This window comes from Rhagoletis zephyria, unplaced genomic scaffold, assembly GCF_001687245.7.
Source record: "Rhagoletis zephyria isolate East Lansing unplaced genomic scaffold, Rhagoletis_zephyria_1.1 Rzeph_scaffold_00002, whole genome shotgun sequence".
NCBI lineage: Eukaryota > Metazoa > Arthropoda > Insecta > Diptera > Tephritidae > Rhagoletis > Rhagoletis zephyria.
Window position 1 is genome coordinate 1,170,345 of NW_016157086.1, and position 12,104 is coordinate 1,182,448.

The 12,104-nt window shown below is 40.2% G+C and overlaps 1 protein-coding gene across 1 annotated transcript; it reads left to right on the forward strand.

Moving 5' to 3' along the window:
• The first annotated feature begins 657 nt into the window (after positions 1 to 657).
• Positions 658 to 9,998, forward strand: dila (centrosomal protein dilatory). The gene is made up of 14 exons (XM_017621387.1): positions 658 to 1,418; positions 1,487 to 1,801; positions 1,852 to 2,078; positions 2,151 to 3,709; positions 3,767 to 3,896; positions 3,984 to 4,121; positions 4,218 to 4,455; positions 4,526 to 4,708; positions 4,787 to 5,004; positions 5,072 to 5,297; positions 5,363 to 5,574; positions 5,636 to 5,807; positions 9,447 to 9,568; positions 9,644 to 9,998. The coding sequence occupies exons 1-14, from the start codon at positions 1,392 to 1,394 to the stop codon at positions 9,774 to 9,776; spliced, it is 3,900 nt and encodes a 1,299-aa protein (XP_017476876.1). The 5' UTR covers positions 658 to 1,391; the 3' UTR covers positions 9,777 to 9,998.
• The last annotated feature ends 2,106 nt before the right edge of the window (positions 9,999 to 12,104 follow it).

Sequence of the window (12,104 nt, forward strand, 5' to 3'; positions counted from 1 at the left end):
GTGTAAAAAACCTGGGAACTAAAATCCATAAAAAGGCATGGCTTTGCATAAACGAAAAAATTAGGATTCAATCGCAAGTGGCCCGCATTGCGTTCTGAAGGACTATGGTTGCACATTAGGGTGATCCAAAAATGCATGTGAAAAAATAACGCCCCAATTTTAATGCTCAAACACCATATATTTGTTCTATATTGAAAAAATATATACCAATTTTTTTATTTCAAAAGAAAAAAATATTTAGAGGTCGCTCAAAGCGCTCCAAGTTTTCCATATATTTTATATGGGGAAAAAAATTTCATAGAACTGGTACAGAATTCTTCAAAATCAATATTTTTCGAAAGGGAACTCTGTCTCTCTTCAGCAGACTTGAAAAGTAATAGCCAATTGTATATTTTACCAATTTTAATATTAACTTTTATATGGGGGACCTCTAAACTTTTTTTTGTTTGATTTAAAATAATTAAACAGGAGTTTTTCGGTGTAGAACAAACCTAGGGGTTGAGAGTATTAAAATTGCGACTCAACTTTTTTTTGGATCATCCTAATGCACATATGTAGGTATGATGTATGTACGCACAATACGAATATTTACTTAGAATCGCAAATGAAATGGAAAAAGTCGTAATTAATATTTTAATTTTTTTCATAAAATGATGTGGGAGTTGTTAATCGATGAAATCCATCATATAAATCAAAAAGTAACTTTTGAATTTTTTATTAGTTATGACTTATTGCATTTCAACGATAATGTTTCTTACGTCTTTTTGCATTTCAGTTGACGATATGTACGTACATACTTTCTTAAAAACACTCACCCTACACTTGTGGACAGCTAGCGAACAGTTCTCGAAGGGGTAGATTTTCCCGAAGCAAGCGAAGAAATGTCTAGATGTGTGCGTGCAGAACTACAGCTGAGCAGGGTGCAAATATGTATACATTCACCATATTTACGTTGACCAACTGTGTCTAACACGTGCTCAACGTTTAATCAATACAAACGTGAAACAATAACAAAACGAAGCACTGGGCTATTAGTAATAAAGCCGGGCTGATTGGCCAAGGGTTGATAGAGAACGTAAACAAAGGCGACACAAGCGAGTTACCAAACAACTTGTAAAATGGCCAAAACAAAGCATAGGAGGACACCTGCTGGTGACGCGCTCAGAAACGATTTGGTAGCCAAACAGAGGTGATGTTTGTCAAAAGCGATAAAGGCTGACATTACAAAAAAAAAAAAATTATAAATAAAAATTAAAAATATTGGAGAAAAATTAATTTCTGATTTCGCTTCTTAACTTAATTTGCTAAGCACTCGGAATTCTTAAAAAAAAACTGAAAATTAAATAAAAAGTGAAAAACCATCAGTTCTGCATGTGCTTGGACTGTGTAGCATGGATTTGTGCCTGCGGGGGTCGCAGGTAAGCAGCATACTCTATTACCTATAGTAGAAAATATTAAGTTTAAATTGTGCCCCCTATACCTCCAGATAAATTTAGTTGAACGTCAGAAACCGCGTCCCAAATATAACTCTCAAACAAATCTATACAACACGAGTGCCAATAACAGCCACAACGGCAGTAGCAGTCGCCTCAACAACTCCAACATCCGCACACGTCCACGTTCGGCACAATTCTTCACGAAACGCAGTCGCTCTTCACCTTTTCTCAATCGTCCACAATCGGCAGAGCCCTGCCAATTTAGCGCTGCTAGCGGCATCGGTGTTGGGCGCGCGTTAGGCAGTAATTCCGGTCAATACTGTGACCGTGGTGGCGAGTACGCGGCCGATAAGTTTAGCAAAAATGTAAGTCGGCTTTTTGATTGCATAATTTTTTACTGTTCATCCTTTTCCAGAAGCGCTACCAGTCGATTTCTTCGTCAAATTTACTGAAGCTCCTGCTAGATGAGCCGATAAAGCGGTCCTGGCTTTTCCGTGGTAGTGTTTCCTCGCCAGAAACGCAATCAGAACAGAGTAGCGCCAGGAAGTACGCGCCAACTCCCACAGTTGGTAGCAGTGTGGAGATCGAGAAGTTGAGAAAGCAGCAGCAAGTGAGTGGAGAGAATAATAGATTCAGTATGAGGTAAGTTCTTTAATGGGATATTCTAATTGGCACACAACTCCCTCGCTATTAACTACTTTTTCTTCCACCCAGTGCTTCAACTTCGCGCCTCTCTAGCGCCACTTCCGCTTCGAGTTATTCACGCGAGAAGTCGGCCGCTTCCACTGCCTCAACCACATCGCTGCGCGCTATGGACTATTGGCATACAGGCACTGCATCAATGCTACAAAACCAATCCAAGCCCGATCTGCCAGGGCGTGTGTCTTTCTCTAAACCCAATACCACTACACAGTATGAACCGAATCTCAGTCTCAGCGACTGTGAGAACGATAAACAGAAGACATGTGATTTTTCGGCCGCTTCTAACCGATCTCAAGTTGAGAGCTCCATTTCTGCGCCTGGACCTGCAACTCTGCCAGCTGGCAATAGCTTTAGCACAAAACCCGAATTCGTGGCACCAACTGTGTCTTCTGCTGAACTTTCTACTGCAGCGGGCGCTAAAAAGTCGGTGCATTTTGGCGCAACTGCCGGTGGGGAAGGTATACTCGCTGAGACTTATGAATACCCCAAGTGTCCGTCAGAGAATTGTTCTTGTAGTACGCGTAGCTCATCGACAGCGAGTAGCACACAAGACGTTGTTACGGACGCGAAGTGCGCGTGTGACTCGCCGACTTGTAAATTTAGTGCAGAGCGTATGTTGAGGAGAACAAGTGTGACTGGTGCTGAGGATAAACTTGATTTTTCACTTAAGGATGGCGCACCGAAGCAGTGCTCGCCTACAGAGGAACTCAAAGTGATACGCGATTATAAGAGCGTCGTTGGTGATCAGCTGGAAAACTCAGTTGTCAAACAGATACTTGAAGAGGACAAAACAAAATTTGTTGGCTATGAAAGCTCTAATAACACACGTGAAATGTCAACGTACTTGGATAAGTACGTCTCGCCAACTAAGACGAATGTTTATTCAGATAAGCCCAATAATTTATCTGAAGCGAAGCAGTCAACGAATTTCAAAAGTGGCACAAAAAAGAATTTAGCCAGCAGCACTGCCAACGAGCTCAATAAGATGGATAATAATTTGGAAAGCAATTTGAACAGAAATACTTCGTACGCTGGCACTAGTGAAACAGTCATCAATAATTACCTAAAAGTAGCTGCGACCACACCGCTAATGACCAAGAAAAAAGAGAATAATCGCCCAGACTGTGGCGATAAACAGCCGCAAGTGAATGGCAAGAAGCCGCCAACAACAGCATCTACGAACAACAATCAGCCGCCGAAGGGTAAACGTAATGGCAATGCTAAGCTGAAGAAATCAACCAGCTTTGGTAGTCTCCGTGAGGATTCCAGCCTGACTGAGTTCAATATAGACAAGGTGGATAGCTGGATGTCCATGTATGGTGAGAGCATGCAAGATCGCAAAACTTTGGGGAAACACAAGTCGCTGGAAGCAGATTTTGATAAACTAACAGGAGAGCTCAGCGGCGGAAATGGTTTAGACTTAGGTGCCCAAGAAGACGATGAGCAGGCGCAGCATAACGGGGACGAGCCTGGCGATAGTGGATCACAAGTGTCTACGCGATCGGACGGAGAGTCCACGTATGATGAAATCGTGTCGGTTATTAAAGAGATCGATGAGGACAAAAAGAAAGGTAAGTGTTGTTAGGATAATTTGAATTTGGAGACACTTAAGAGTCATGCATTTGCAGATAACTACGCTGAAAGGGCGGCTAATGAGTTGGAGCTTAAGCTGAATACACAACCCGATACGGTGACTTTGCCTTCGACACGTAGCGAGCTGACTAACAACGATACGTCTAAGTCGCCGGATAAGTACACGTGAGTTTATGAAGTTTTGTAGAGATGACTTAAGAGGATGAAGCATTGGCGAATTAGTTGCACTTACGAGCAAATATTTCTTTTCAGGGACATACTTAATTATTTGGATAATGTAGAAGATAGTTGCGATCGCACTTTACTCGAAACGCGTCGCTCTATACCGGAATCAAATCGCTCTGAAATGGAATTTGTCGTGGAACCCGATATAGCCGAGGATGTGCCTAAGTAAATAGCAGTTTGGCCGATTACTTTTTCACTCAACGCACAATTTATATTTGTTTCTCTCTCTATCTCTCTCTTTCTGCTCTCGCCGATCTTCAGACTAGCCGATCTACTCATGCTGCCCAATCATCAGCTCGCACGTCGTGTCATTGCGTTGAGTTTGCGCGCCAACGAGCTCGCCAATGCCGTTTACCTTTCCAAAGAGCATGTGATAAAAGTACGCACTGAGAAACAGAAATGTATACGAACTGAGAAGGCGCATGCAGCAAATCGCATGCGTGAACAGAAGAAGCATTACGAGACAATTGTGAAGCGCCATCAGGGCTTTATAGAGCAGGTGAGTGTAAGAGTTGACTTATTTAAGCGAGACTTATTTTTTGACTAACAACTTAAACTGCCTTCCATAGCTGCTTAAGGATAAAGGCTCGTTGTGTGAGAAAGTTGCGGCGCTCACACGTCGCTTGGAGAGTCAAAATCAAGCATGGGAGCACAAGCTGGAAGCGGAGGTAGCGCGAGTGAAGGAAGTTACGTTGGCTGGTGAGAAAATCCGACGCGAGCGCTGGGTGCGCGAAAATACAAAGAAAATTAAGGTACCAGTACTTTCAACCAATTGATCACTTACATATATTGCTTATACATTTGAGTGTCATGATACACTTCTCTTGCAGGAACTCACAGTGAAAGGTCTAGAAACGGAAATCAATAAAATGACTTGCAATCATCAGCGCGAAGTAACTGAGCTCAAGCAGGCTCATCAATATCAACTGCTGAATGCATTAGAGGAGGCGCGTTTAAAGCATGAGCAAATTGAGAATTCCATACGTGAGTCGTGCGCACAAGACCGTGAGTCGATTATAGAGAAAGAGCGGCTCGCGATACGCGAGAGGTGAATACAGTAAAGGCGCAAATATTTAAGAGTTGCTAAACAGAAGTTCGGTTTCCTTTTGCATTAGATTCGAGCGGCAATTGGAGGAGGAGCGCAAATGTTTCGATGAGCAGCGCCACAAGCTAATTGAAGAATTCGCCGCTGAGCGCGAGCGGCTACACCAAGAGCTAAAGGCAAAGGACGCGGATTATCAAGCACGTCGTCATGAGTTGCAGCGCGAAAAGGAAATGGAGTTAGAGCAAACAGTCGCCGAGTTGCAGGATAAAATGTTCAAGCAGGAGGAGAAGTATCAGGTTGGTGTGCACGTTTATCTATTACCACGAAATACTATTCTACAGAAAATCATTTGTAACTTTAGAACCGCATCAATACCATCGAAAAGCAGTACGAAGCAGATTTTAAGCTGTGGAAACGCGACTATGAGAACGAGTGCAAGGTGAGGCAAGTGGAGAAAGAGAATACAATTAGGCAACACTATCGCACCGAGCGTGATCGTCAAATCGATGCGATAGTCAATCGTATGGATTCAGAGGCACTCAAAAATGCCGAGGAGTATGAGGCGAAATTGAAGTATGTGCGAACGGAGGTGATGCTATTAAGAGCGTCTAACTAATTAAAATAAATTTTATAGTCGTTTGAAGGAGAAATACGAAAAGGATTTGGAGCTAGTCGATAATGCTGAACGTGTGTTGCGTGAGAAATTTACAGAGACGCGTAGCTCCTTAGCGGAGGCGGATGCGCAAGTGCGGAACTCAGAGGCGGAAATTAAGCAGTTGAAAATGGAGTTGGAGCATAGTAAGAAGGTAAGTTGGGGAAATATGGGCTGACGAAGGTAGGGCAAAGACAAAGGTTTCAGGTGAGAGAGTTGCAAGCAGATCTTTGAAAAGAGAGATCTATAATTCGCGCTTTACATTATAACTTTCGGATGGAAGTAAGGCGGTCTGGTTAGATTCTCGTGGCTGTCCTCATCTGGGTTTATGATGGAAGCAAAGTTGGACTTAAGGGTGCCCTTGATCATACCGTTCAAAAATGTATTGATGTACATAGACACGCCTATGTCTAACTAGACTCAGGTGGAGGCAAAGGAAAATTACAACATTAGTCGTTCGCCGAAAAGGCGATTCTGCTGGCGCGAGTGCCCATAAGGCATAGGTCCTTTATGATCCCTAAAATCAGTAGGATTTGAGAGTGTTCCAATGAGCTTGTGACCGTGTGCACTTCCTAGTCCTAAGTACAAAGTCGCTCAAACGATGATTCTATAACTAGAATAACTCGAGAAGGGAGGTTCTTATAAATTTTCAATATGTCGTTAACTTCTACAATTTCAGAACTTTATTTTTAAGAATTGGGATAACTGTAGATTGGAAGCAGACATTGTCTTTGTGCTGGGGTAGGTCGTTGGCTGGGGTAATACTCAGGCACCAATGGGCCTTGCAGAGGATCCATTACCCAGCTGAGCGGCGAATTCAATGTATCAAAGGAGGAAGAGAGATCACAGTGATGAGAGAATAGGCAGCAGTAGAGATTTTGGCCTTTACGGAGACGATAAGGGAAACAGTTGCTGTTCTTGTGACAGTATAAATTATTGCCAACAAATTGTGTGGAATGCTTAGTGGTAACAGTCGAGTAGAGATAAAACAGGGTAATTTCAACGTCGCTTAGTCGCGGATGCTGTAGTGTCGAACTTCTGCACTTCTCATCTTTTGCAATTGAAAAGGCGACGAAATTCTATACAATTGTGTATTTGGGCATCGCATCTTCGATAGTCTCCAGCCTCAGTACCTCGCGAGATAAAACTTCTAGATGAGCTGGTTGTGCTTCAAGCCGTTCGCAATCGAACAACATATGTATGTTTCACGTCTCCTCCTACGCCAAATACATGACATCTTTCGCAGTTATGAGGCATGATTCGGTAAATATTGCTTCTAAGAAACTGAGTTCTCCGTGTTACCGTGATATCCATACTGCTATAGGTACGTGGAATTAAAGTGTACGTCCATCTGCCGTTAGACGATGCGTCTCACCGACCTTGCCTTATTTGATGTGATGAAGCTTTTTCTCCCTGTATTCATTCGCTCTGCCCTCTCGTCCTATGTCCCCTTTTCATACGCGAGAATGTCAAATGGTAGCCTGCCAGCTGTTTTAAAGGCGCTGATAACCCGGATAGAACTTGGTCTGTACACCGACTCACGCATTACCCTTTTAAAACTTCTTGAACCGCTCACATTTGAAATAATTTTCGTGAGTGAACTATTAAGTTTTGTGGCCTTTAGAGAAACATATTCAGCATGCTGTCGAAAGCTTACACTGAGGTAAAAAATTTTACAATTAAAAAACAACGTACTAAATTAAAAAAAATACGCATATGAAAGAGCACCAACCCAACTCGTTTTAAATTTGAGTATGTACGTTATAAAAGATGTCGTTGTGAAGTGCACACATGCTTTTTCATAATTAAGAAAAAAAAAAGAATTTAAAGGAAAAAAATAATTTTTTATGTCCGTCTGATGGTAATTGAATCCGGGTCCTCTTGGCAACAACCAATTGTTTCAAGCGTCTTAGTGCATTTAGTGCGCGATTAGTGCATTTGTACAGATAAGCATGTATCATGCATGTGTACGTGTGTATGTGTTATCACCGCTGTGCATGCTTTGTATACATATACTTTCTAAATGAAAAGGCATCCGAGACGTGCAAAACGTCATCCGTGCAGTAAAAAATGCTTCATTTTAATACGGGCGTATTTGAATTGAATATTTCCATTATACATAGTGTAAGTATAATGGAAGTATTCAATTTTTCACTTGATTTAATACGTACATTTTTCACACATAGCACATGAGGACTTTTACCTTACAGTCTGTAGACTTACAGTCATGGGTCTAGGCGAAAACCAACAGGGAATATTGTTACTATGCCAGTACAGTTACCATAAACTGTAATTGTACGGTCCTATACTTGCTAATCAAGCGAAGCATAACTCTTGCCAACAGGTGCTACTTTGGGCAAGGTAGGCAATTGAAAAGTAGAGCTTTTTACGACGAACAAAACCCCGTCTTATTATATGGCCAGAAACGTGGACGATGACGAACAAAGATGAGAAGGCTTTGGAAGTTTTCGAGAGAACTGTCTTTTGCAAGACCTATAGCCCTTCGCGTGGGCGACTGCTACCGAAGAAGATGTGGAACGACCAACTGTACGAGAAACACAAAGATTGCGCTGGCTTTTGCAAGTTGTACGTACGGCTAAAGACGCTCCTGTGAAAAGATCTTTCGACTCCATAGCCCTGGATGGACCACGAAGGTAAGGGCGCTCACGAACAAAATGAAAGAACCAAGTGTAGAAGAACCTATCTGCAGGATGTACAAATGGCGCGAATTCGCAAAGGAGAGAGGCAATTGGCGAACTTTTCTGGTCTCGGCCTAAGCCAACAAACGTTTGTAGTGCTAAATAAGAAGAAGTTTTTGATCGCAGCTACTTTCATGCGCCAGTTCAGACATTTCCGAATCGCAGTTATCCCTGAAGAAATTACATTCAGTCCCGTGCACTGCACAATTCTGCCTCGTTTTGGCATGGATCGTTCCTCCGATATAATACTACTAAATAGACACACTTGAAGTGAGTACGTGGATGAAATCGCGTACATATTTGCCTAAAACTGATGCAGTACTCTGGGAGCAACCGAGGCCACATATCACAGGCCTTTATTTTCAAAAGTCTGGTTTGACAAAGATTCGATAGAGCAGAAGTCGAGGCAAATAAGAAGAAAGCTAGGGAAGGTTAGATAGGAAATTATTTATGCCAGATTTCTCATTGAGCGTAGAAGCCTATTGTAACCTACTTATTTGAGTCATATGCGCAGTTGTGCGACTAATGGGGCAATTTTACCCATTTTAAGCGCCAATACCCTTTGACCCGACTTTTTGAACATTTTGATTTTTTGACCCTTTTCCAAAATCATGAGCGCCTTTGCCCCTTTTCAGAGATTTTTAATGAAATGTTAACGGAACCATGATATTTCCTCCTGTAAGTACTAAAAAATGCATCACTTACAACTTTTAAAGGAAATACAACTACATTTTCTTTTTAAATTCAATAGATTTATTCTTTTACCAGTAAAGCAAAGGCAAAAATAATATGTTGACCCTTTTTCCGCCAATGACCCCTTTTTTGGGACTTTCTGAAAATTCCCAACGGCAACACTGCTTATGAGCTGGAACTCTAAGGGAGCAGTCGGATCTTATCCTATATATGTATTAAATTAAATTAAGGTGGACATAGAGACAAAAGAAGCCATTTAAACAAACCATTGAAACAAGTTTAACTCTTAAAAACTATGAGCTATGAGCCGGTTGCGAATTCATGTGCCGCTGCCAAATTGGCTACATTTACGCGAATTGTTCGCTAAAAATTACTTGAAACACCTCCGCTTCTCTTTTCAGATGTGCAACGACTTCCTGGCGGAACGTGATCAACTTCGTGATAATTTACGCAATGAAGTGCAGAGCGAGGTATCGGCCGTAAAAATGGAGCGTGACAATGAGATACAAAAGATACATAAAAGGTTGGTAATTGAAGAATAAATTAAGCAAGCAAAGCATTTTAAAATATTTTATTTTTTATGTATAAAATCAAAAAGGGTACAACAAGCAATTGAGAAAAAGGATGCCACCATCGATTTGCTGCAAAAAGAGAATGGCAGCTTGCGTGAGCGTTGTCTTAAATTGGAGACGGTTATCAGGCAGCAAAGAAAGGACTATTGTGTGAAGTAGGGAAGTTATACGGAATAAAATAACTCACGAGATTACTTCCAAAGCATATTATAGTTAGAGGAAAGAAAATATATTCATTGAAAAGGGAAATTACGATAAAAAAGAACTGAAAATGAAGTTTGAAAAATATTTACTGCTTACGGAATGCACTGCATGCCACTGAAGAAAGAAAAGAAAAATAACGCGTTGGATAATCTCTAAAGAAGTAGATTTAAGATTTTTGAAGAAAAGTAAAGCTAAAACACGGTGGCATTGCGAACTTGCATTGATTTTGATTAGATTCGGTTAAACCGATTGGATATTTTTACGTAATCAACTTTTGAATTTTATCAGTACCGCTTAACTTAATCTTTTCTTTAATCCCACTTAGCTGTTTTTGACTAATTTTTTTTATGAAAAAAAAAACAAAAGTATCTCAAGTCCACTTAACAGCTTTTAAATTTGTATTTTTATTCAAAAAATCGTATTTAAATAATTTAAAGTAATGTGCATATGCATATTAATTTATCAATAAAAAATATGTATTAATTTTAACCGATTTCAAAAGAGAAGGAAGGTTATCAAGTCATCCGAATACTGGTTTTTTTATGTTACAGGTTAACTTTGGCACCACGTCAACGGTTTTCGATAACTGTTTTTTTTAACGAAAATGCGGTTCTTCAAGGGTGGTCCCACTCGAAGTAAAGCGTAGTACACACACACACACACAAACTTTATTTAACATTGGTATTAGCATCGCATTTTACACTGCGCCTGAAAGCGCACTACAGCTTTCGTATACAATTTACCACACAAAAGTAGCTACAGTAATGGGTAACAACATGAGGACAACTGCTTGTTTGAACCCAAATTTTCAAATGGGAGTCGACGAGAATGCATTGCGGTAGCAGTTTGAAAAGGAACGTCTACGATTTTACAAAGAGTGCAGTGCAAATTAGCTACCGGAAGAACTCGGTTTGAGTTGTAGTAGGACTGTGCAACGCCTACTTACAAAGAAGCTCAATGTTAAACTATGTTTATAAAACAGCATAATCTACTTAGGGTACGTTCACACAGAAAGCTGGGCTGCGCCAGGCGAAGTAAAGCTGTTGTGTTTTCACACTGAACGAAGCGGAGCGTAGCTTTTTGTATACAATCGGCCGTAAATATATCACACAATTTACCTTCAATGAAAAGCGAGTAAAATATTCATTTTCATTTAATTATTTTGATATTTTGTTCGCATCAGCATCAAGAGGCTGAAAAATCAAAAAAGCTGTAAACCCGTTCAAAAACCATGTTTTTGAGGAATCGACTTCACTGCGAAAAAAAAGCTTCACCAATTGGTTCGTTATAGACGTGATCCTGTGGTTAATGTTAACAAGGCATTGAGAAACTGGTTAAGCCTATGTGCGGCCTAAATTGGCCAGCTAGCTCTACTGTACACAGCTTTTGCTAAGTGCTTAGTAAAATTTTTTAAATCCGCAACTGATTTCAGCATAAGGCTCGAGTTAATTAATAAATTGTTTTCTGTGTGTAAAATATAAAGGTGTCAATTTTCTGCTTTATGTTGTTAAAATATTTTTTTCTGCTAAAATATGTACTACTCTAAACTTTTCATATTATTTTACTACTTACGACTTATTACAAAATAGCAAATAAATAATATTCAATAGTAACTCAAAATACTACATACAAATATGTATGCATACATTATATTAGGGTGGTGAAGATATCACGTATAAATTTTGGTCCCGATTGGAGTTGGTTAAGACGCCTTCATAGGGTAATCTGAACTGTTTCCCACTGTGTGACACGCCTTAACCGTCTCCAATCGGGACCAAAATGTATATGTGGTATCTTCGACTATTGTAGTATCGACGTAGGGGTTGAGGCTTAGGAAATCTGATGTAAAAATTTGCTTCCTACATTTAAGGACCACCCTAATTTACATATGTTCATATATTTGCATGCAAGGATAGTTTTCCTCATGATAAAAACATTACAAGGTAAATTCATTCTCTCAATTCGTCGGCCATGATTTTGTTCTGACGTTTGCCAACATTTTAAAATCATATAAAATTGAAAATAAAAAAATTAAATTGTTCACAATTGTTGTTGTTTGAGATTGAAAATGAGAATGTGTGTGTGAGTTTGAGTTTTGATTTTAAAATTATATTGTTGGCAAACGTCAGACTGCCTCTCAATGGTTTTACCTTGTTATGTTTTTATCATGGTTTTCCTACTACGCAATGAAACTACTACAGCAAACAAGAAGCCTCTAAAAACAAGTAGCACACTCGTAGTTCTCAATTTTCATGAGTTTTGGGGTGAGTTGCTCTTTCTTTA

Excerpts from the sequence above, each read along its gene's own strand:
- dila (XM_017621387.1), top strand. The coding sequence starts at position 1,392 with ATGGATTTGTGCCTGCGGGGGTCGCAG. Across the intron at positions 2,079-2,150 it reads AATAATAGATTCAGTATGAG|TGCTTCAACTTCGCGCCTCT; the intron begins GTAAGTTCTTTA and ends TCTTCCACCCAG. Across the intron at positions 4,456-4,525 it reads ATCAGGGCTTTATAGAGCAG|CTGCTTAAGGATAAAGGCTC; the intron begins GTGAGTGTAAGA and ends TGCCTTCCATAG.